The sequence below is a fragment of the Netta rufina genome (genome assembly GCF_964035555.1).
Source record: "Netta rufina genome assembly, chromosome: 2".
Taxonomy (NCBI): domain Eukaryota; kingdom Metazoa; phylum Chordata; class Aves; order Anseriformes; family Anatidae; genus Netta; species Netta rufina.
Window position 1 is genome coordinate 89,808,830 of NC_140124.1, and position 23,976 is coordinate 89,832,805.

At 38.6% G+C, this 23,976-nt stretch overlaps 1 protein-coding gene across 1 annotated transcript in view; it reads right to left on the bottom strand.

Moving 5' to 3' along the window:
- Positions 1 to 9,204: 9,204 nt before the first annotated feature.
- Positions 9,205 to 23,976, bottom strand: part of GALNT1 (polypeptide N-acetylgalactosaminyltransferase 1) — an 81,071-nt gene continuing 66,299 nt past the window's right edge. Inside the window, exons 8-13 of the mRNA XM_084282251.1 lie at positions 23,345 to 23,462; positions 22,220 to 22,400; positions 14,397 to 14,536; positions 13,188 to 13,286; positions 12,294 to 12,428; positions 9,205 to 10,101 (exon numbers count right to left, since the gene is read on the bottom strand). Coding sequence (XP_084138377.1) covers positions 9,955 to 10,101; positions 12,294 to 12,428; positions 13,188 to 13,286; positions 14,397 to 14,536; positions 22,220 to 22,400; positions 23,345 to 23,462 — 820 coding nt within the window. The 3' untranslated portion in view covers positions 9,205 to 9,954. The remainder of the gene's footprint in view (positions 10,102 to 12,293; positions 12,429 to 13,187; positions 13,287 to 14,396; positions 14,537 to 22,219; positions 22,401 to 23,344; positions 23,463 to 23,976) is intronic.

Consider the following 23,976-nt stretch of genomic DNA (forward strand, 5'->3'; position numbering starts at 1 on the left):
CCTCGGGTCCTGTCGCTGTCCCCAGAGAGCAGAGCTCAGCGCCTGCCCCTCCGCTCCCCTCGTGAGCGAGCTGCAGGCCGCCATGAGGCTTCCCCTCAGCCTGCTCTGCTCGGGGCTGAACAAGCCGAGACCTCAGCTGCTCCTCAAACACCTTTTCTGTCTTTGGGCTGAAGACCTCACTGTCTTTGTAGCACCATCAAAGATCCCTCTGAGCCACTTTGCTGATAAATCACAAAATGTAAGGACTCTTATGGAAATGGAAGGACGCAAGGAACACCAGCGCACACATCTGGAGTAATTCCAGTTCTGGGTTTCTAACTGCTCTGTTATCAAAAGAGAGATGTACGGAATCATCTAGTGACCGTGTTAACACAAAGCGCTCCACGCCAATAAATTACTTGTAGGAGGGTTTCTTCTCACAAACAGCAACTTCACAAATTCCTTACCGGTGCTATAGTAGCCCTGGGTGCTCACTTCATCTGCATGGGAAGTGACAGGAAGGCTTCAACTGTAGTGAAAACTCTGCAGAGGAGGGGGATACTTCTCACTCTCAAAACAACCAGAGGTGATCGTTCCCTTAGCCTTTTCAGTTGGTATTACTACCTTGGATGGGCTCGTTTAAAGAGTCTTATACCATTGTCAAAGACAAAACCAAAGTGGTAACACTGAAGCACAACTTCCAAGGTGGGCAGTTTAATGAAAAACCCAGGCACCTTTATCTCAAAATTATATTACTCAAATTATTACAGTAAGAAATGTAAGCTGTATTTTTATCTTCTCTACCTTTCTGGCAGAATTTGTCATTTTTATAAACAACTTCACAGACAAGTCACATCAAGGAATGGGTAGGATTCACCTAAATTCCTTATGAAGCTTTAGTATTATGGAATGTGAATATAGCAAAGGATAGAGAATCAAAGCAAGCAAACAAACCCCCTTATAGCACCGATGTTCATGAAACTGAAGGACAAAGCAGTTCCTACAGCTTTAACAAGCAACATTAAGGACTGTAGCAGCAACAGTCTGAAAATCATACAGAGATGCACACTGTATCGTCCTTTTTTCCCCATTGATGAGAGCATCCTGCAGGAGGAAGAGATGTACACCGCTAAAAGAGCTGTCTTGCACCTGTGCCCAAGATCAAGCCCAGGAGAATTGCTAGGCACAGTGCACCATGGTTTTCCACTAAGAGGTCTGGGAGAAGGGACATCACTGAACAGCTTTGAGAGAGCTGTAAGAGCTATCAGTACACTCTCCACCAAATCACATTGATTTTTAGTGGCACCAGCATTCCTGTGAGTCTAGTTCTGTCACCTCTTCAACAAACGCAGGGAAGTTGGACATCATTCTTCCTGGTCCTACAACCAGAATCACATCTAATGAACCTCTTATAAATTTCCCACACATCACCAACAGGATTAAAACTAATGTGTCTTGTTGATGTCCAACTCAAACAATTAACAAGCATGCCCCTATTTCTGGGAGAAAGCCCATTCTTCTTACACGATATATAGGAACTTGAACCCAATCAGCCCACACACCAGGATATTCAGAGCATGAAGTAAATGAACCACAAACAAATTTAAGGCTCCATGTGTCAGTATCATTGGTCAATTGCTTCTGCACACAGAGCATTTTCCTGTCTTTTGGCTGTTATACCAGCTGGGTAGATTGCAGTCAGCTGCCTGTAACATCCCAGAAGATACTGATGAAGAACTGTGCAAAAGCCATCACCTGTTCACCGTTCAGAATAATGCAGACTCTCCTCTGCCTTCATTGATCTATGAACTGGTTGTCCTCTAAGCAAACACTTCATGTGGGAGCATCTTTAACTAGCTACCCAGGCAAACATGGGACAGAGGCTCTCACTTTACCAAGTACTAAACCAGTTCAACCACGGAAGGTAACATCTGGTCATCTGTTTGTGACCTTCAAAATGAAATCTTCCAGCCAAGCTATTGCAAGCCAGGTCTGCAAACCTCAGGCCTCTGTCCTGGGATGAGGCAAAGGTGGGCACTGCCACATGCCCACGAATTGTTGCATGGTGGCAGCACAGTGGTGGCAGCAGCAGAGAGGCACTTGTAGGCAGGCAGCTTCCAACAGAGGAGACCGGGAGTGCTGGAGTGATCTGGCAGCTCTGCGATCCACTCTGAGCCACTCTGAGTTCTCTCATTACAGTCCCGAGAAAGAAAAAAAATAAAAATCCCTTCTTTATTGACAAAGGGTAGTGGGTAGATTTTGGGGACCCTAAGGAAAATAATGGATTTTATTTATTTTTTATTATTTTTTTTAAGTGATATCAGGGATTACTTAAGATCAACCCTAACATTTTTCACAAACCTGTGTGAACCAAATGAGTGAATTGGATTACATAGATTACATCCAAATAGCATTTACACGTCCATGAGACTGGAAGATCACAGATCCAGTTGGAATGAAGCTCCAGAGAACCACAGCTTATTTTAGGGGACAGATCTTGATACATTCAAGACATGCAGTGGGCAAGCCCTTAGCCAGAAACAAAACAGACTTTGGGGGCCTGGTGTTTTACAAAACCCATGAATCAAACTAAAATATTACAATTTCCTTCAAGAGGTGTTTCAGCACAGTGGCACATGGCCAAAATGCATTTTTCAAGGCAAGAAACCCACACAGAAAAGTGGAAATGTCATACAATGACTCCTAGCAGCCCAAAACCATGAAAAGGAGCTAGAACAATGAAGCATTTCAACTCAACAGGGACTTGGCTGAGCAGGCTTGAGATGGCACTGACTCCATCGTAGGCACCAAGCATGACAGGCAGGGCCAAGCATGCCTGCAACAGATAATGCAGAAGTAAACCAGCCTCTCGAGTGATAGGGAGCCCACTCTCCTGCTTTGGGACTGAACTTCGGTGTTAAATAGCTGAGCTGGTTTGGTGTGCTTTCTCTAAACTACTTCACATAAATATGCACCAGTCTGCAATTAAATAATTCTTTGCTTTTTCTTTTAGTAATTCACATTCAAGATCACAAAAAAAAAGCCTAGACCAGATCAGAAGAATGATTGGCTTTGACTACAAAGGGTAATTTTTGAGAGCTGCTCCATTCAAGCAAGCCATAAATATGGTTAGTACAGAATTGGTTCCTGTGGTTTTCAGCATCTGGGAAGGAGAGAGAAAATTTGGGGTTTTAAGATTCATCTCTTGTTCATTCACCATATTAATACGGCCACATCTGAATGGAATTACTTGTGCAACTTGATCTCACTGTCTCAAGGATACATTTCTTTCATTGATTTAATTTCATTTCACATAGGGAGAGATTCTCTGCTCTGGTAATGGAAATGACACTTTCCATTCCCACCACTTCCCTGACTTGAAAGGCTACAGGAGTTGTGATGAGTTTATCAGCATTCAACAGGTCATCAATTACCATATCGCAGCAGTAAACCTGTTGTGACAACTGTTATATCCTGAGATCCTAGATCCTAGAATATTTACCACCAAAATGGTCATTTGAGCTGTGTCCATCTAACTGGCATAGAGCACTTTGCTAGTCTATCACATGGTTAGCTTCTTGAAAGCTAAGACGACCAAAAAGATCCATTAGAGACCCAGATGCCCCAATTAATCAATTCACGTACATCAAGACCATGACAGAAAACAGCAGCTAGAAAATTCCTCCCATTTTCGCAGAATTTGAAACACGATTTCTGTTTTGAAACAATCCAGATCTCCCCATTATGCAGCCAAGGCAACTACAAAGCTTGTTCTCAAATTCCTTGGTCTGAATATTTCCAATTCTGAAGTCGCCACACCAGCGAGGACTGGGCTTCCTTCCCACTTCCCGTGGACTGGATGCAAACCCAACAGTTTTTCTTGGACCACTTAACAGCATAGGTGCCTTTCTTTGCCAAAATTAAGGTTTATTTCTAGAGGAAAAACTTATTTCTAGAGTTTAGAGGAAGCAGTGGTGGAGTTTCTTAAAAGAAAAACAGTGGTTTAATCTCATTTCTATCAGTAGTTCACTTCCAGTATGCAAACCATCCATGGCCAAGTGGTTCTTGCCCAGAACCAGGGAAGTGACATAGCACACTGTATCTGAATGGTACAGATTCATGAATAATTTGAGTCATGAATTTGGGCTAGATCTGAAGTTAAAGTTGGATTCTTATAGAAAAAAAAATGGGTTGTTTTTTCTTCACCCTCTCCTTCCCTGAGCTCTTATGGGGGAAAAACAAAAAACAAAAAACAAAAAACTGTCCCTGAAGTGGGTCCATGAATTAGTGAGTAAAGAAAAGGAAGTAGGTACTCATTTTCGTTAGAAGTTATTTGAGAAATTAGCCTGCAATGAAAAATATTGTGTGTGAAAAGATGAAGTCATTTCATAGAAGAAATGGAGCCACACTAACTGGTTGGGTAGGACAACTAGCTGGTCTTCCAGGTTTAAAGACGTAGAGAAGACTAGTTTGAAGTCCCTCTGTTTTGTTAAAAGCAGCACTCTTCAGGGTCACAGCTTCACTAGTGACCAAGGCAGTGGCATGGAATACACCTCCAATAAATTTGTAGATAACAACAAACTTGGGGAAAGAGTAGAAAAAATATGCTCAAGGCCAAAGTTGTCACTCAGAGATCTCAACAAGTTTGAAAAATGCCCTGATAAACTTCCTGAAATTTAACAAAAGCATGTGCAATGTCCTGTATCCATAATAAATGCCATGCAGCTTCAGAGGCTGGCTACAAAGTCGTTCTTCAGAGAAGCACCTGAGGGTGCAAGGGTGAAAAACAAAGACAAACTGAAGTGATACCAGCAGAGGATGGTTTGGGAGTCAGAGCATGTGGCGTGAGGAAAGGTTCATTTATTCAGTATTCAGAAGGATAATGAGGGAATGTCTACTAACCAACAGGTGGCTACGGAGGAGGCTGACTGAGCAAAACTCTTCTCAGAAATGAACAGTGTAAGGAGGAGAAGCAACAGAAGTTGCAGGACAGGAGATTCCCATCAGGTATCAGGGAAAAATCTTCACCATTAGCGATGTCGAATATAAACAGGTGGGCCAGAAGCAACCTGCTCCAACTTTGAAGCCAATTTTACACAGGTGTTTGGACCAGATGACCTGCAGAGGCCCACTCCAACCACACGTATGAGTTTCAGAGACAAGTAACAGTGGGCTCATCAGAAATCCAGTATCGTTTAGTACTGAAGAAGTCAACATTATTTAAGGTACCAAAGCTAGGTGATTAGACAGCATTGCAAGGAAAAAAAGTAAAAATCTATAAATTCACCTTAATGCAAAATGGGACAACGAATTAACTCTACAGTCTAGTGTTATAAGTGGAATATTCAGAAGCCTAAAATACCACTATCACTTCATGAAAACATTTACTTAATGCACTGTCAGAGGGTGTAATGGATAACAGAAATAGTGTACATCTTTAATGGCAATATATATAGCACCTTCAATACCATCACCTAATCTCTTAAAAAACACACAAAACACTTGGAGAAGGGTGTTAATAAGGAGACAGAACTCCATGAGGTGAAATCAAGAAATTTTGCTTGAAGAAAATATGAAGAAATAGAAAACAGAGAATGAAGAGAATACGAAGAAATAGAAAACATGAATATCATCAAGGTTATTTGAAACTCCAAAAGACAACCATCCACTGAGGGGGAGATGATGCATTTAAGTCAGAATGAAAGGAAGTACTTGTCTTTTATGAGATGCTTTAGAGGCAAAGACAAGGAAACCAGTCACAATTATTTCAGGGGCAGGTTACCATCTATATCCTGAAATGATGCTATGGCAATTATTTGGTTTATTGTCAGAAGTAGCAGCTTGCTTTCATCTCAAAGGTTGCTTTTGACATGGACTAGCACCGCCTTGCTGAATGGCTCAGCATGGTAAGGATCAGTTGACTTGGCATGAAATGTAGGCAGAATGCAACAGTGTAGCGAGTTAGATTTTCATCTCTATGTCTGCATTTTGAGTCTCAAGATAACTTACTAGCTCTTGTTCCCTTTTTGTTTCCTGTATTATTATTTTTTAAACATTTATAAATGCTATTTTATTATTCAAAAGGACTGCACAACACATGTATAACCTTCACAGAATGCCACAGTTATGTTTGGCCAAACAGTTCTCAATTATCAGGGTATTTAAGGGTCAGACATAAACCTAGCAACCTATTTGCCTGAAGATACTTATAAGTAATATTGTTATAGGCCTGAAAACCAACAGCACTCTGAGGCTGACCATTTTAACCTCACATATTCCTGTCGGACCCTAAGTCTCTAGTATTACAATTGAAGTTAAATGAGATATGAGGTAGCCAAAGTTATTAAAAACAAAAATATTCGGTCGCTGTTAAAAATTTCCAGCATTTTTTCCCACCACATTAACAATTCTTCCATGCTTTCAAATTAGGAAAGTTGAGTAACTATTTCCCAGTAAAAGTTATGAAGGATACTTGCCTCTCCTTACCTGGAAGGGGAAATACATCCGAAGAACGCTGCCAAGGGTTTGCTCATCCCTGTGAATGAATTACATTACTTGAACAAATACAGGAACAAAGAAGCATTCTTCAGAGAGAGAATTTGAATGATTATCTTGCTTTTGCAGCTAGCTTGTAACAGAGAGTCTTTCTTTTGTTAACGATGTATGTCTCAGATTTTGTCCCCTGCTGTGATGATATGAAAAGTGACTGTTAAGCCCTTTTGTACAGTACGACCATAAAAATAAAGCCACTGAAATACAACTTAATTTCATCCTGGAAAAACTGGCAGAATGAGGCAACTTTGGCTGACAAAAACATTCACAGCCGTATGTACATGCAGATAACTATTTTGTGACTTCCAGTATCTGAACATATTGAATACAATCTAATAAGATCTGGCACAGCACAGCTATCCAAAGGTCATACCGTAATATGCAATACATTTCAAATCAGTTAAAAGGCACTGGTGTTCCTCAATAAATGTCTTCCAAGAGCCAAATGAGAAAAGATGGAGAACAGAACATGATCTTTACAGCTACATTGAAACGTACACTAAACGCATGAAGGGCAGTACAGAAAAAGCAAAAAATAATAATTTACTGATTCTCTCCAACATCTGGCTACTGATCTTTTCACTCACTCTGCTTGTATTTGCTGTCAATGTCATATAAGACATCAGTGGTCTTTTCTTCCTTCCATATTTGATCCGAACAAAGCAGTCACAATTGCAGAGGTGCTAGAGACCAGAGTGGAAAATCTGCCAGAAATTATCCATGTCCCTAATAACACAGGTATGTAATGCAGTAAGAACGAACGCAATGCTACTTTTCAGAACAGGTTAAATACAAACAGAATCACAGAAACATTCAGGTTGGAAAAGGCCTCTAAGATGACCCAGTTCAACCTTAAATACTTACAGAGGTTCTAAAAATTCCCACAGGCCATGTCCTAGGCACAACCAGCCACTCACTAGTCAGCCCCACCATGGTCCTGGCAGAGCCAAGTGCTTTGAAGCAAGCACCCAGAGGCTGCAGGTGCGCTCCAGCTGGCTGCTTCCCTCCCTGTGTTCAGCAGGGAAGCATCAGTAGGGTATAGGCTGGAAAGCAGGATTGCTCTTTCAGCTTTCCAAACATGACAGCTTGATACATGGGCTTTTTGTTGTGCAATGATTTTTTATCACAGTATTATTAACCAACACATGACTTGTTGAATTAATGAGGGTCATTTGGAACCTCTTTTCTAGCAACGTTTTTTTAAAGGGATGTGTTTTGAGCTTGGGAAATTGTTTCTGAACAAATACATAACCTCGTTTTTACACCCCTCCCATGCTCACCCCCCCCAGGCTTCTTTGGTAAGATAAACTAAACTGAAATCCACAACGTCACACACTAATAACACAGCAGAAGACTGCAAACAGTATTTTGGTGGGCTGTCATGCAGTCTCAGCCGAACACAAACTGTACTTCAGAAGCAGTATAAAACCAGGAGGGACCACAGAGAATTTAAGGAGCAAGAAAAAGGGTCAGCTACAAGTCAGCTACCCATCCCATCCTCTTCACCAACCATACCAAAGGAATAAGTCCCCTCATACAACCATTAGGACAGACTTTTTTGTTTTAGTCCTCTGGGCGCACTTCAATATCTTTCTAATAACCGTACCATGCAATTACTTTCATAAATCTTCTTCTAGCTCATGACATTTGCACAGCTTTCCAAAAAGGAATTTATGAAAAATACCTATATATCTCGATGATTACCTGATTAGCTCCACATCATCTCACCCTATGGATAGATGTATCAATACAACAAAAAAAAACTGCTTTAAAAAAAAAAAAATCCCTTGCTTTGCATATGAAAACTCCTGTGTACTGCTGCAGAAATAATGGAGATAACACTGCCTAAAGCAATTTGGAGTAGCTTGGAGTAGCAAATATAAACTGGCAGTAACAGTCAAACATAATTCCACACAACTTTTGCAGGAGTCTAGATTTAATTTGCTTTACAGGACAGTTGGCCAAACAATGACATTTATCATAAAAATATCCTCTCCATTAAGTAAATCTCATTTTTCTTTCCAAAAGAAAATTCAGCATATACTCTGAGCATTCAGTAGCTCATTTTCAACATCAGCCCACACAGATTTTTCTTAACAAAACAAAACAATCCAGCTTAAAAAAATGCAGACCAATGTAATGACACAGTCATATTGCTTTTGGCTATGTTAACTTTAAAAAACATGCCAATTTAGCTATCTTTCTTTAGGTTTTATTAGAAAAAAGCAGCAGATCAACATTACAATTCAGAGTCTAATCTAAATATGCACTTGACAATGAAGCACATCTGAATATGGAGTGAAAAAGGATTCCAGAAAACCTTCAGTTTTGCCAATCTCCTGCTACCCAGATCATCCTATCTTTTCTTCTGGCTTTCTGATGACTGAAATCAAACAAGGAACAAAAGATTTATTGCTATGAAAACAAAACCATAGTACAGTAGTATGAGTTCTGGGTGCTAAGCATATTCTGTCAAGTTAACTTAAGAATTTCAAAATGTACTTAAATCTTTTGTTTGGCCATGAAAGTCCATAAGCTGACTGACCCAGGTATAAACTGAAATGTCAGGTCTGGACAAAAACAGTTAGACAGCATGTTAACCTCCAGTTTTCAGACAGTAATAAAAAGATACAATTCCAACAGCCAAGAAATTAAAATAAAAAAACGTTGATCTGACATTCAAGAGCTAAGTTTATTCTTACGCTCATTTTATTTGCACCCAAAATAATTTTAGACCCACCAGGAAAAAAAAAATAGTATTTATGGACTATCACACAATTGAAAAAGAGAAACAATTGTGTTTTGACTTGGTTATTTTTCCCCCACTGAGGTATAAAATCTACATATAAATTTGATACTTCACTATAACAAATTGTACTTCTCGTAGTTCTGATTTAGTTTCCATTAAACCCTGTTTACTTTTTCCTTTTTAAACCACATAATTCTTATTTCATGTTATTGAATCCGTTTTCCAGCTCTCTGTTTATTTGTGGATCTATATTTAGTAGCCTGGTTACCACTACTAACCAGGAAAAAAAAAAACCAGTCTTGGAACTTTCTTCATCTCAACAGCACTTTCAGCAGAGCTTACTGATGTGCAAGCAAACTACAATGATATGCAGCTCTTCAGAAAGAGTATTTCATTGATTATGTTTCCACTGTCCCAATGTTCTCTAAATTATTTGCTGGAAGAAACTCGTTCAATCCTGTAAACATCAGTGGGCGCAGTTTCACTACTATGTGTGGTAGTTTCACATCCTTATACAGGAAGGCTGCTTCACAGCTACTGAAAAGCTGCAGGAGTTCTAACAGCTGATGAACTGTGGATTCTGCAGAGAAGTTTCCTTCTGTTGCTACTTTAACAGTGTAGCCAAAATATTAGCCGAGGTAGCCCAGTCAATCCTTTCTTTTCTTCAGAACCTCTCAGAATATTTCTGGAAGGGTGACATTGCGAAGTAGCCACTGCTGGGAGCGGCTGCCGTTGCAGTCTCTGATGCTGGGTACCTGGCTGTCCTCTTCGGTGGCTTTGTCCAGGCACTGGTTACTGTTCACATGCAACAGGGTTAATTTCTGGAAGGCAAAATAAAAAGAAATGAGTTTCAGGCAGAAGATAAACCTTTTATTAATAGCTGTTACAATTCCTCTGTAAGCAAATGGGAACTAGACAAGACCCCCTTGGTTATCAGCTCCAGATCCCCATTCTAAAGAGTATGTAAATATGTTGTTCTGTACTGTGGATACTAAACACACTAAGCTTCACAAAAAACAGAATGGCCTGAACCTTTTAAATGACATACTTTCTTAAGCAATATCCACTATCCCATAAATAGGACCGTACTGCTGGGGATTTTCAAGGAGTTTGCAATTAAAGTCTGGTAAGATGTACAACTTTGATTACTAGTTACTAAAGTAGAATTCAAGAGATCAGAATGAATTCAACTCACGTTGAACCTTTTTTTTCCTCAGTCAGGGACAAAACTAACCTAAAATTATGTTCTTTTAGAACAATGTTCCTTTTAAAAACATGTATGTGTACAAGTGTACATCTGCGTACAAAATGCATATAAAGATGGATACATATCTTTTCCAGCATCTCCTGATCTACCTTATGCAACCTTCCATACATGACCCCATCTACCTCAGTGCTGTTCTTATGGGAAAGAGGAGGTATTTTGGAAGTTGCATCTCCTGCCACTGTACTCCGTATACTCATTAGTCCATCAGCCTGTGTATGGCACTGACTGGCATTAGAATTGGTACTGCTTCTCTCTCAGCAGCACGGCCAGGACACTGCACTGACAAAAAAAAATAATAAAACATGCCCTATGTGCACAAGCAGCAAGAAGTTTAAAAAAAGAGCAGTTCAGTGTGCTGCACTTATGCAGCAGCTGGAGAATGAAGGGACCTGGAACACATTTAAGCAGACAAATGACTAACACACAACTTGCTTTTTTTTTTTCCCCCCTGTAGTATAAACACCTCCTGAACAGAGGCAGAAGGAAAAAATATAGACAAATCACCCAACTATATGAGCATGTGTTCTTGCAAAGTATTCTCTAACTTATTTTTGTGCTTCATTAGCTAGCTTTCAGTAAAGTTCTGAAGATTATTTTATCAGTGGAAAGCCTAGGTACAAAGAGAGAAAACACATACAGTCACGTTTATGGCTAGGGTTAGGCACAGGAGAAGTTTCTTTTATGGGCTGCAGCAATCTTTGCAAGAGAGACTACTTGGTTCCTTCAGCTGAAGGATACATACTTCTGTATTCTCCGCAGAACCTGACAAGCCCTGCTAGTTTTCTTTGGATCAAAATCTAATCTATAATCTAATAGATAAGTGTTAAAAAGCATTCCCCTCTTGAGACACGGAGAGGGAAAACAAACAAACCAACCAAACAAAAAACCCCACACCCTGACCTGGAACTCCTGGGAAATGCTAGTGATTTTTTTTATTGAGATACCATCTTCTCCTTCAAAAAACAAACAATAAAAAACACTTACTCTTGGTATGCGTAGATCACTGCATATAGTAAGTAATACTACTCATGATATTTACTTAAGTCAGGTAAACTGACCATATAAAAAAAGAAGGAATGGTTTCTAAGACTCAAATTTAAGCATTCCCATTAACATTTCTACCCAATCACAATACTATAAAGAGCTTGCAGATCAAACCATTGATCAATGGCCAATGATTTCTAGATCTGGAGTGCAACATAAGAATTTCAAAATCAGTTTGAATGTTATGGAAAAGATGATGAAAATAAAGCTCTTTGAAGCATCTCTACCTTAAACATACCCAGATTAGAAAAGTAAAACTTTTCTTATGATTTTATGATGCTGACTTTTTAGTTACAACAATATTTCTTTTTAATCTTTTGAGACACAATATATCAGATGCTGGAATTGAAGAAAGAAAATTATTTCAGGTATCTACAGGACAAATAAGAGATAGTGCTTGCTAAGGATCTTGTTACAGTGTCACCTTAACAGAATAGGCAGTCCTTCAGAGGATCTGGAAGTGTACTGAAAATATTCTTCTTTTTTTTTTAAGGGTTCCCCAAAACGTTACTAGGTAATTAAATCAATGCAGATGCTCATCAAATGGCCATGAATTAATGACAGAGGGAACATAATCGTGACTTATTTCTTTGCTTATTCAACTGTCAAATAGTGGTCCCACGAAGGATTTTGTTGCTGTGTAGGCTCACATAAAAACACAAGCTATCTTACTTTAATGTCACAAGTTATTAGAAGACTTACCACTGGGTCATATTCCCAAAGCTGATTTCCTTTTAGATGATGGCACTTGAGCATTGTTACTGGGCCATTAAGTTTGGAGACATCTAAACACAAATCATCTGTTCGAATTTCTTTGTTGGCAGTATATGAGAAAACCTGGACAGAGAAAGAATGAGAGAAATTGAGGAAAAAAAAGAAAAAGCATTCAACCAAAGAATTCCTGGGGATGGAACAGTGTAGGGAGTAGTAGTGTCGGGAGGCAGGGGGAAAAGAAGTAAGGAGTGAGAGTTAAGGGGAATATATGCACACATTACTTCATTAATAACCACTGAACTTTTTTATATTTTAGGGGTACAAACACTATAAAAGTTCTTCAAACAAAAGAGATGTTTTCAAACCTGCATACTGTTTCTTGCACAGGAACAATATGATCCTCAACACAGGTAATCTTTGTATTTAACAGAGTTAATAAAGAATTAACAAAATGAAAAAACAAATGTAAACAGAGTCCAGAATTAGCACATAGCCATGCGCATTAAAAACAACATGTCAGGAGGAGGAATGTTGTTTTGTTTTTGTTTAACTAACAATGCCAACCAGCAGGTCTAAACAGGAGATGGTTCCAGAGAATCTACAGGAGGTAAAGTGTGTCTCACGGCAGTCTCCTCTCCTAATTTCATTTTTGACTTTGTAGTTTACCTAAAACATGTTGCAATCAGTCCTCAAAAACTTACAAATGAGAAACCAACAGATCTTCTCATGCAATCCCTTTTACGGGCTTCTTCTTCAATAAGGTTTCCCTAAACTTTACTGTTCAAGTAAAATGTAATGATCACTATTGGAAGAACTGAAAAGATGTCCTGATGATTAGCATTGCAAGTAACTCAATTCATTAACATCATTAAGAAAAGTCACCTGATTTCCACCCATTCCATGACAGTTAAAGATTCCAACTTTCTCATTTTCTTTTCTTGCCATGTTATCCAGACATTGGTTTGTCTCCACGTTTCTTATCTTGGATTGAAAAAGAGCACATCACAAAAAGCTGTTATTGTTAGAAAAGAACTAGGCCCATATCAAACCACACTGGCAACAATTCTCTCTTATACATGCAGGGGTTATTTGAATGAATTGTAAAATGTATGAATGGTACTACAATGAAAAACACATTATCTGAGGCTCAAATTCCCAGGCAACTGTTCAAGCTACTAGGTTAAAGATGTTTCTTTGCTTTCATTTGGGGATCTTCCCATATTGCGGACCCTACTTCCACGAAGACTCAGCTACAACAGAATGGACACAACTCTGTCTCCAGCCCCAAACTACCAGCAGTTTCAGAACACTCTCCTAGGCACAGTAGGTTTAATTCCCTTTGAAGTCAGGGGAGATTGGGTTCAATTTCCTCACTTCTTGAGTTACAGCCTTAATCCCCATATTACTATACAGTAGACAGCATGAATATCGGTCTGCTGATATCCATGCAGCAGCCTGAACGCCTGCCCTGTTTTGTTAAAAATGTTTTTCTTTTACAAACAAACACAGTATAAAATCACCCTACAAGAGGTGAGATGTTTGGCTCAGCATGACTTGTAGCAGGGAGTAGGGCCTACTTATTAAGGACAGCATCATCTGTGCTACCTCTGCAGTCACTGAAACTAAAGGAAGACAAATGTCCAGCAAAGCTTAGGGATCACTGGAATTTGCTGGTCACTGAAGAAGATTCTGGGGGTAAAGTTCAGAGTAATGTTTGATTTGTTTTTTTAAACAAAGTCCTTGCTTGATCTGGTCTAGTTTTGTTAAGCAAAACTGTATGTAGAGAAATTTATACACAAAGTTATCCATAACTATGAATTTCTGAAGGACTGCTTCTAAAGGCCTTTTATGTGAAATTTAGAACTGTAATAAAGAAGGGAAAACCTTTCAATTACAGTATTGTATAACAAATTTTGGTCTTCTGTCTGAGAAGCCAGATGTATCATTTTACAGATGATGGGAATATATGTGCAAGTTACTTGAACTTTGCTGGAGGTTAACTTGTTTATACTATTCCGTTCAGAATACAAACAACTTGCTGTGCAACCTACTTTTACAAACAGTAGACAAATACGTAGGGTAAAATCTTACCTCCCCCAGAGAAAAGTAATGGCGTGGAATTTGGGAATCAGGATAAACGTTCTCCAGGTACCAGGAAAAAGGCTTGCACTGGAGCTTGCGTCTCAGTCCAAGTCGTGAAGATATGTCCCCATAATCAACTTTAGTAACTCCTAGAGATAAAGGATAAAAAGTTTTATTTAATTGTTAGCAGAGGATTTGTATATAATTCCATTTAATACAAAGGTGATCTGTATAATACATTGCTTGCAATCATCCCTACACACAAATTTTTTTTATTTTTTTTTTTTTAAATAAGTCTAGCATTATACTTTTTATACTTACCACGGACAAGTTGATCAGTACCCATGACATTTTCTCCTGATAACTATACAAAAGGTTGAATCAGGCCATCTATAGTATACATGACAACTTCTGAGCTATGGCTTGTGGAAGAATATGAATGCAATTGCTTACTAAGTTGGAGGAAAAGGCTGAAACTGTTACATTCACTAACCCCATTCTATCCCCAATGCCAACTGGAGTGTATATACACTATGCAGCATAACACAGCAATCTCCTTCTGTGGAGTAAAAACTGCATTTTAATTTATTTCTCTAAGCCAGATACCACCTGCTGAACCTTTCATCATCCATCTAACTGCATAAAGAAACAGACAAAATGCAGCCATCACACAGGGAACTAAGCATTTAATAATTCAGTGTTTGTTCAATATAACGGCAGCAGTTGCAGGAACTGTGTTCACCATTAGGCCAGTTACATTTTTTGTGGTATTTTGCCTGCCTTTTTATTCTCTTTTGTTCCTTATTTATTGAAGTGCTGTATTCTTCCTGGATCTTCCCATCCCTTTATGGTGGTTTTAATTTCTTCCGAACATTAAATGGTTCAAATCCCATCTGGAAATGGGATGTGAAAGATACGCACGACCAGCAGGTATTTTTAATCCACTAGAATTAAGCACTCATTAATATTCCAATAACATTAATTAAAGGTAGGATAATTTCCAGTTTTCAGGCATCACATTTTACTATCCATACTACACTTCAAATCCCATAGGCCAAAGAAACACATTACCACACACACACATACACAAAACCCAAAAACCACTCAATTTAAATTCCCTCCACAGACAGTTCAGCTGGCCACTACAACTAAAGACCTGCAGTTACATGCATTTTTCAGAAATCCCTGCACTTAGAGGATGGTAAGTTACTTCTAAAATTGTTCACCTTTTGAAATTGAGTTTGAGATATTTTGAAGTTGGTATCCCGTGTTATTAAATAGAGCTGCCAGTAGATGGTGTATTTCTACTCAATTAAGACAGATGACTGCATTACTTCAGCTGTTTGTAAATATCAATAAAATCATTTGTAATTTCAATATTCTAGAACAAAAACAAATCCAACTAGTATTTTTCTATATTTCTTTAAACTTTAGAGAATACTTTTTTGACTTTTGAAAAGCTATTCTGGAGAACTATACTAGTAAGTGAATAAAAGCAAACGAAAGCTTTTCTGTTTTGATAACATTTTCAATAATGTGAATAAAAATAAATATACAACAACAACAAAACACACACACACAAAAAAAAAAAAAAAAAAGCAAAACCACTACCTTTTCTTCGCCAGAGCAAAGATTTATGTACATCAAAAAGAATGCTCTCTCAAGAAATGATGAAGAGAAGACATGCTGCCTTGCTGAGCCAACCAGAGCTGAAGCACAGAGTCATGAAAATGAAGCTGATGGATAAAAGCTATCACGCCATCCTTGCAACAACCTTATGGCATTCAAAACTCATTCATCAACAGAATTTGCTACACTGACTTTCAGAAAAAGAAGAAATAGGCTTTGCCATTTTACTGAATGGCATAAGAATTGAAGTCTCAACCATACAGAATTAAATACCAAGTGACACTTAATGGTGTACAAATGTGTTATTCCTTAAAGTAGTTTTAAATGTCACCACGTACAAGAAACGTGCCAGCTGATTTTCACTCCATTACACTGAAATAAAAGGTGTACATTATATCCACTTAACCATTTTGAGCGTGACAGACCTGAAAAAACAAAACCCCTCTGAAGTCATGTCTGCTCCAAACCATATACTGGCACGCAGATTAGAGTTAGCATCTGCTTTGCAGCTGGACTGGAGAGCAGAAAGAGTACAGTTTGACTTAGTGGTGTTCTTTAACAAGGCTAAGTTACTCTGTTTTCCAGGTAAGCAAGTCAATATCTTCAGTGCTTCTGGTACCTTCTCTATATTACTCAAAAATAGCTTGAGTATCCCTATACTTTTGCACTACACCGTGCAGGCACAGTTACTAATAGGTAACAGTTTGTGGTAGAAGTAGAAGCAAAACTAGGAAAACTGCAATATAGAAATCATACAAACATTTAACGTCATTTCTGAAACATTTTCTGCACACAGTAGTAAAAAATGATGTACGCACTGAAGTCTTAGATATGTCTTCCAGTGTTTTTATACTTGGTTTTAAAGGTTCAGATAAAAATAAAATAAAATAAAATAAAATAAAATAGATTAAGTCTTCCTCCCAGGTAGCTATTATGCCAGATTGCACAGGTAGGTATACAATGAGGACAATCATGTCCACCAGTTATTTGCTTTAATACTTGGGTTTTGTTCATGAAAATCAGAAACAGTTTTAACAGCACTTGCTATCCACAGTTTTTTCCTCCCCAAAACAAAAACAGCAAAAAATACAAACCCTATTTTGATTACATTAAACACCTGCATCTTCCTGATGATTCTTCTTGTCACCTGGCTTGCTGTTTGCTGTGTGACAATTGCATGCATTTTTTAAGTGTATTTGTTAAAAAGAAAAAAAAAAAAGTACTCAAAATCCTGATAATGCAAACTCATATCAAATAAACCCAGCACACCATCACCAATCTTTTGTACAAATTTAAGATTCATCTAAGATTCATCTCAGCACTTGCTGGTAGTGTTAGTTTTCTTAAAGAAATCTGGCATGCAGTACCAGGCTACTCCGAACAGAAAAGACCACTACACATTACTAATCAATCAGATCTCTCGGTTATACTTACACTTTTACTCAAAAGTAATCAAATTCTTTAATTTGACAAATGCATACTTCTCACCCAAGCAGCCATTTCTGCAATTTGGCTACTAAGCATCAGAAGAAATGTTTAGAAGCTATTCAATGCTATCACTATTTTCTGAAAAAATTATTCCTCTATTTTTGAGAGATAGTTCTATTAGACTGGGAAGGAACCGTTTCAAAATTACTAAATTCTCCACTCTTTTCACTATTACAGTACAAATAGCCCACTGCTTTCGCATGCAAATAATGTCTATCAGTAGAATACTCCTTCAGGGGTTTAATTATTAAATTATTACTTATTAGGCTTCCCAGTGGCCATGTTGCAACAATTTTACTGTCCTCGAAATTTCCAAAGAGCTGAAGATTTGCTTGCCAAGTTCAGTGTGGCAATATATTTATGCTAAACTGCTTTGAAAAATGAGAAGCATGATGTTTTCATCATGATTATAAGCCACTCAATCATTTTTCAAAAGCGCTGCATGAAAGCTGTTTCATCCAAAACTGGTCTTCTGTTAAAAAAAAATCATAGAACTTGTTTTTATTCAGTATTATGACACTTGGTAAGTAATAATCATTAAAATAAATTCAAGCAGTTATGTATTTACATCTCCAGTTAATGCTTACAGGGAGTGCTAGCTGAAACGTGACTGTCTGGAATCTCTCCATATATATTTTGAAGATAGGTTTAGCTACATTGCAAGATCAACTACCATTGACTCAGTGCCTTCTCTGTCCTCCCCACCACCCAGAAATAGAAACGTTATCCTAGACTTACCATGCTTGGCTAGAGACGGGCACCTGCGGTGATAAGAACCTAGGCTTACTGATCCAGTTCTCAGGATAACACACCTCTGTCTGCCTCGGTGGTTTTTGCTTAGATAACGCTACAGTGCTGTCTGTCTTTTCAGGCCTTCTACCTCTTCAGTTCAGCTCCAGTGCAATCAAAGATACATTCTGGGTAAAACTTTTGATCAACAATATAATTAATTTCCATACACACTAGATGAGGCTCTACCCAAGCTCATTAGAGCTGCTTTTTGGGATGCCTGGAGCGTACCAGCTGGGATACGAGAGGTTGCTGAATGAGGGCCATGCATGCTGGCCCAGGAACAGGAGGCTGCACGAAGGAGCTGCAACCCAGACTCACGTGCAGCACGAGGAAACCACAGCGTTTAAAGCATCTTTGCTTCACGTTTAGATGGGAGATAGCAGAAAATGCCACTAGGGTCAGTTTACCATTAATTAGTAGTTATAGGAAGGTGCGGGGGAGGGAGCTGTGGTAAGCCGACCTCATGCTCTGCAGCTGCTGCTGCGGAAAGGGGCAGTTTCCCTTGCCCAGCTTCAGATTCCTGCTGCGCTTCCTGTGCTGACACAGGTGCTCGCTTAACCAGTAGAAGGCCAGCCCAGAGAATAAAACATCCCCAGGAGTTTATGTCAGCTGCTTTGACTTGATAAATGGACAATCAACAAGCGAGGGGAGGACCTCAGCCCCTGGCATGACAGGCAAGGTGCTCTCCTTGCAGCAGACTGTTAGATTGACACCATCTCACCTCGGACAATCCCGTCGCAGTATTTTAGACTACAGAAGGAGAGGAAAGAGCTACACTAAAAATCGTAAAGCAGCAGCAAAGCCTGCAGAACAAGCTAACAGGAGCCAGGCTATTCACCTGCCTGTGCCGGATTCCAGCAGGAAATGGTCTGGGAAACAGCACCCTGCTGAAACACGCAACTGTGAGAAAAACTGTAGACTAATGCAGAAAGACGACAGCTAGTGCCATTACCATCGTGGAGAACAGCTGTTGTGTGCAATGAGATCGGTTTGATTTTGGCTGAGCACAACCTGCTGCAAAAATTGCCCTGCCCAGCTTCCTGCTGTACCTATCTATTTCTAAGCAGAACGACGGCTTCTAAAACGCATGAAAGCTTAAAAGAGACAAATAATTCCTACTAGGTTGTACTTATTAGAGGAAAAAAGGATTACAGGCTTACTTTTCAAGAGCGCGGCTTTCCATTTAACTACATTATATCGATAGTAAAAAGTCTCCTGAGTTCTTATCAGTCAAACAGTAAGCCATTTTTTTCAGACAATTCAGATTATATGAAGTGGGAAAAGCTACCTGAAAATCTTAGGTTTGCTTTCCCGGACCAATCCCTCTGTAGTTCACTATCTTAACGGAGCAGAAGAGAAAGGATATAAAGGAGGAAACAAATTTCTTGTTCGCTTGGCTCAATGACGCCTGTCAGTATATTAGCTCCTTCAAAACCCAATTTCCTCATCCATGTCAACTAAGGAGAAAAAACATGGATGCACGGAGGATTGCCTGCTTTCCCTTCTCATCTGCACCCAGGCTTGCAAACCAGCATCAGCCTAAAAATCCTCACCTTGCTCTTTGCAAGAAGTTGTGACACTGTCACAGTAATACTGAAAGTACACACTGCACTAGTAAAGAGTTTCACAGGCTGCATGCTGTAGTCTGCCAGAGGGTCGCTACACCATCATCCTGCAAGAACTAAACATTTAATTTTTACATTGGAAGGATGGCTTGGAAAACCACAACATGGCTAAGCGAGTCAATGCAGCAGAGATTCACTGAGCTGGCTCAGAAAGACATACTGAAAAGTTACAGTGATATTTGCTGTCAACAGGTAAAAATCAGCAGTTTGCACACCTCGTAAGCCTGGAGATACCAGAATGATAACAGTAAGGGATCTGGGGACTTCCCCAAATAATAATTGATTCTAGATAATACCTACTGGCTCTAATGGTTCACATGGATTTGGAGGAAAGAATGAGCAGCACCGAGTATAAGTTCATTCTTAAACAAATGTTATAGCTAAAAGAGAGCCACTACAGTACTAACCATTTTTTTTCACATCTCCCAGCAACCAGCCAGTTTCAGAATAACCCAACTTATTCAGGTTCTGTATGATCCTACGGTTCTTAAAACACTTGGAAATTCTAGCATCAAACTTTAGCACAGCATCAGTATGGATATGGGTATACCAGAGACTGTGCACCAGTTGGCAGGTGCAGATGCTCTAAGAGCAGCTTAGAGCTCTTGGCAAGAAAACATCCATATCCACGAAATGTCCAGGCTATTAGCATACAACAACCTATGCAGACGTGCATCTTTCAAAAGGGAAGAGAAGGTACAGTGCAATTACAGCTAATTGCTGAAGTTACTTTCCCCATTTCAACTTTTACTGATTTTCTAAGTGAAATTCTTACGCTCCTTTTCTCCAACAGGAGGATGCATTTATATTCCACAATGCTGCAAACCCATGAAAGCAAGCCCTATCAAAACAGTAATTCTACAAAACGAAAACACTAACTTCCTTTTGTAGCTTATGGTTACCACATGAAATGGGAGCACTACAAAGGTTATATATATATATAAAGTAACACAGCCTTACCACTGTGTTGAGTAATTCAGGTTTGTTTTCAAGAGCTTATTTTTATAGTCAGGTGTTCCTAGCTGCTTAGTACATCCAAAAATCTAGCTTGACATGGATCTATAAAGGCAATCTTAGCCAAAAATAATTGCAGCTACTTATATACAACTTACCTCAACGATATATTTATACACGTGATGTTTGAACTCATAATGCTTCATTAATAAAAACACAGGGCAGAAACCATAAGCTATTAAGCTTTTGATTTCACCTCAAACGCTTTGAGTAGTACCAAGATTATTTTTTTTTATTATTTAAAAAAAAAAAAATCTTACATGTCTTAAGTAATGCGTTCTCTTAAGAAAAAAAACAGTATAGAGAAGCATGGTCATTTGTTCTCACAAGTATTCTCAAAACCTGTAATCTAAATTTGACATTGTTCAGACTCATGCTATATTGTATTATAGGTTTTAAATTTCAACACTTATGCAGGTTTAATAAGCAAGTCATAAGGGAATACTAGTTTTTAAAAGTACTTATTTAAAAAGCAGATTCAGCATATAAAACTACTGCATAGTGTTTGAAGTGGAAAGTCTCTACATATCTCAGGTAGTTATGGGTGTCTGTTGCTCCCCAGAATTTGTCTCTCGTTTGCTGGCTTTTTAAACAACAAAACATAACCTGCAGAGGAAGGTAATAATTCAGTATTTCCCAGCCTTCCTTTCCTTTACTGAAACTTTCTTTGCACAAAGTTTGAGTTTATGGGAAATCTGCTTTCATATATTCCATTTTCATGTTTTGTTAACATCCATTTTCCAGAAACATCATAAATAACACCACAGTCAAATATATTGGCAACTATCCTACACTCTGGATAGCGAAGCACAAATGCTACCAAGCAAATGACGTTAAGTTTTGCCGCTCCTGCTACAGCAATTCACTTAAATCATTTCTGATCGATTCAGCCTCGAATGCCTACTACACAGAAGCCAGAGGCCAAACACCAGCACATTATGAGATGCATTCGGATGGCTAGCTTTCAGCACCACAACTGAACTCCTTGACGTTCTACTGAGCTTTAATTCCCTTGCACAGGAAGCTCATTCATAAGTCATGTTCATATTTAAAAAATAATAAAAAAAAAATACTTCAAAGACTTCAGGGCACATCTCTGGTTAGGCTAACAAAATTATTTTTTAATTAAGGTCTTCCTTTTTGTACATCTTACATGAGCTTTGTCTTACAAACTTCAAAGCGATAACATTTTTATCTAAATGCTCATAATACTCATGTTCTTTCCCAGTAGTAATTCTCTTAAATTCTTAATAGATTATTTCTCATAACCAAGGGCTTGCTCACCTGGGGAAATGATATAAAAAAAGTTTTTGAATTCATCCATCCAAACTTCTGCAAGCCGTCTGTTATTTTTGTTGATTATTTGCCCCGTACCTCCTGGAAAAGTGTACGGTGTTGCTTTTCTGAACACATGCCCAACATGTGAACAAGTTACAATTTCCAAAGTGCCACCACACTGCCAAATCTGAAAGTGAAAGAACAGTTACTGCATAGCTGCAAATGGATAAAAGATATATATTTAAAATTGCAATTATTTGCTTTTGTTCAAATTGGAGAAATATTAGGTAACGTCTAAAACATACACATACAGCTTGGAAGAGGAAAAATAAGTCTGTTTCCTGCTCCACAGGTAAGAATGCTCACAAGTGTGAGTAGGATAGCATAAGAAATAGTTTATCAGGCCTCACAGCATGGAATTACTTTAGAGGACTGGGCAAGCTGACAGCAAAGGAAGGAAAAGGCTCACATGAATCACAGAGAAGCAACAGGTAGTAATTTGTCCACACAGTCTACTATAAAATAGAGTCTCCATGTAAAAAGAAGATACATTCTGAAAAATTTTACTCGGAAAGTATTTTCAGTTTTATTTTGGACCTCAGATTCAGAAATGGCAGATTCAGAAACTTTTACAGAAGCGCCCATCTATATACTCTGAGATGACAAGCAAAACAAAAGGAAACAGTTCTATTTGGTAGCAATGAAAGTGAAACAACAGCGGTTAGGTCCACATCCAAATGAAAACATGAAATCACTAAGGTAGAGCACAACAAGAAGAGAATAACAAAGCTGCTGCACTGATGTGCTAAACATCACTGACAACATTATTCTTAACTTATGCTTGCCAAGTGGATTTTCTAAGTGAATTTCTTCTTGAAAAAAAAGCACATGTATTTATTCAGGATGAACACTCTGATTCCATTTCTGTCATAAGCCTTTCAGCTGCTCATCATACACTTTTCCTCACTGATGGGTAGAGTTTTTGCCCATCTCCACTGGAGGAACTTGACAGAAGTGTACCACTAACAGCAAAAGGAAAGAACCATGTTGCAGGCATCATACCTGTATTTTGCAGAACTCGAGATGCCCTGACAGTAATAAAACACTGAACAGAGATGAATTTTTACCTACCCTGAAAGAAATTTCTAAGTTTTCTCCACCCCAAATATCCATTCCAGCATCATATGTTCCAATTTCCTGAAAGTAATCTCTATCTATTGAAAAAAGACCTCCTGCCATTGTTGGTGTCCTGAAAGAAAGACAAAAAAAAAAAAAAAAAAAAATAAGCATCAGTCACTATGAAGACATAATTAAATACATTTCATGCTTACACTGACAAAATGGCTTTTTATTTCTCCAGTAGGTAATTTGTTCCTTCTCAGTAGGTTTCTGTCCAAATTCAGTTACCATTGATGCATTTGCTAGCTCAAAATTTTCCAGAGGAGGAACAGCTAGTGACAGTTGTTCTTGTTTTCTCACTTAAGTTTGACTCTGTATAGAGAAACAGCCCCAAGTAAGCTGCTACCGTTCCTGGAAAAGGAGACTTCTGCCTCCAATGATGGTAACTCTCATAAAAGGGAAAAGTTTCTTACAGGAAATTTATACTTCTGTCAACTACTCTTGAAAAATTACAAAAGGCCGTGAAGTGGCCTGCTTGCTTTCACTATTATTGCTTAACATGAGAAAATTGTACAATCGGAGTTACAACCAGATTTTCTTTACAACTTCCTTATTGGTAGGAAGTAAAGTAAGACTGTGCTAGT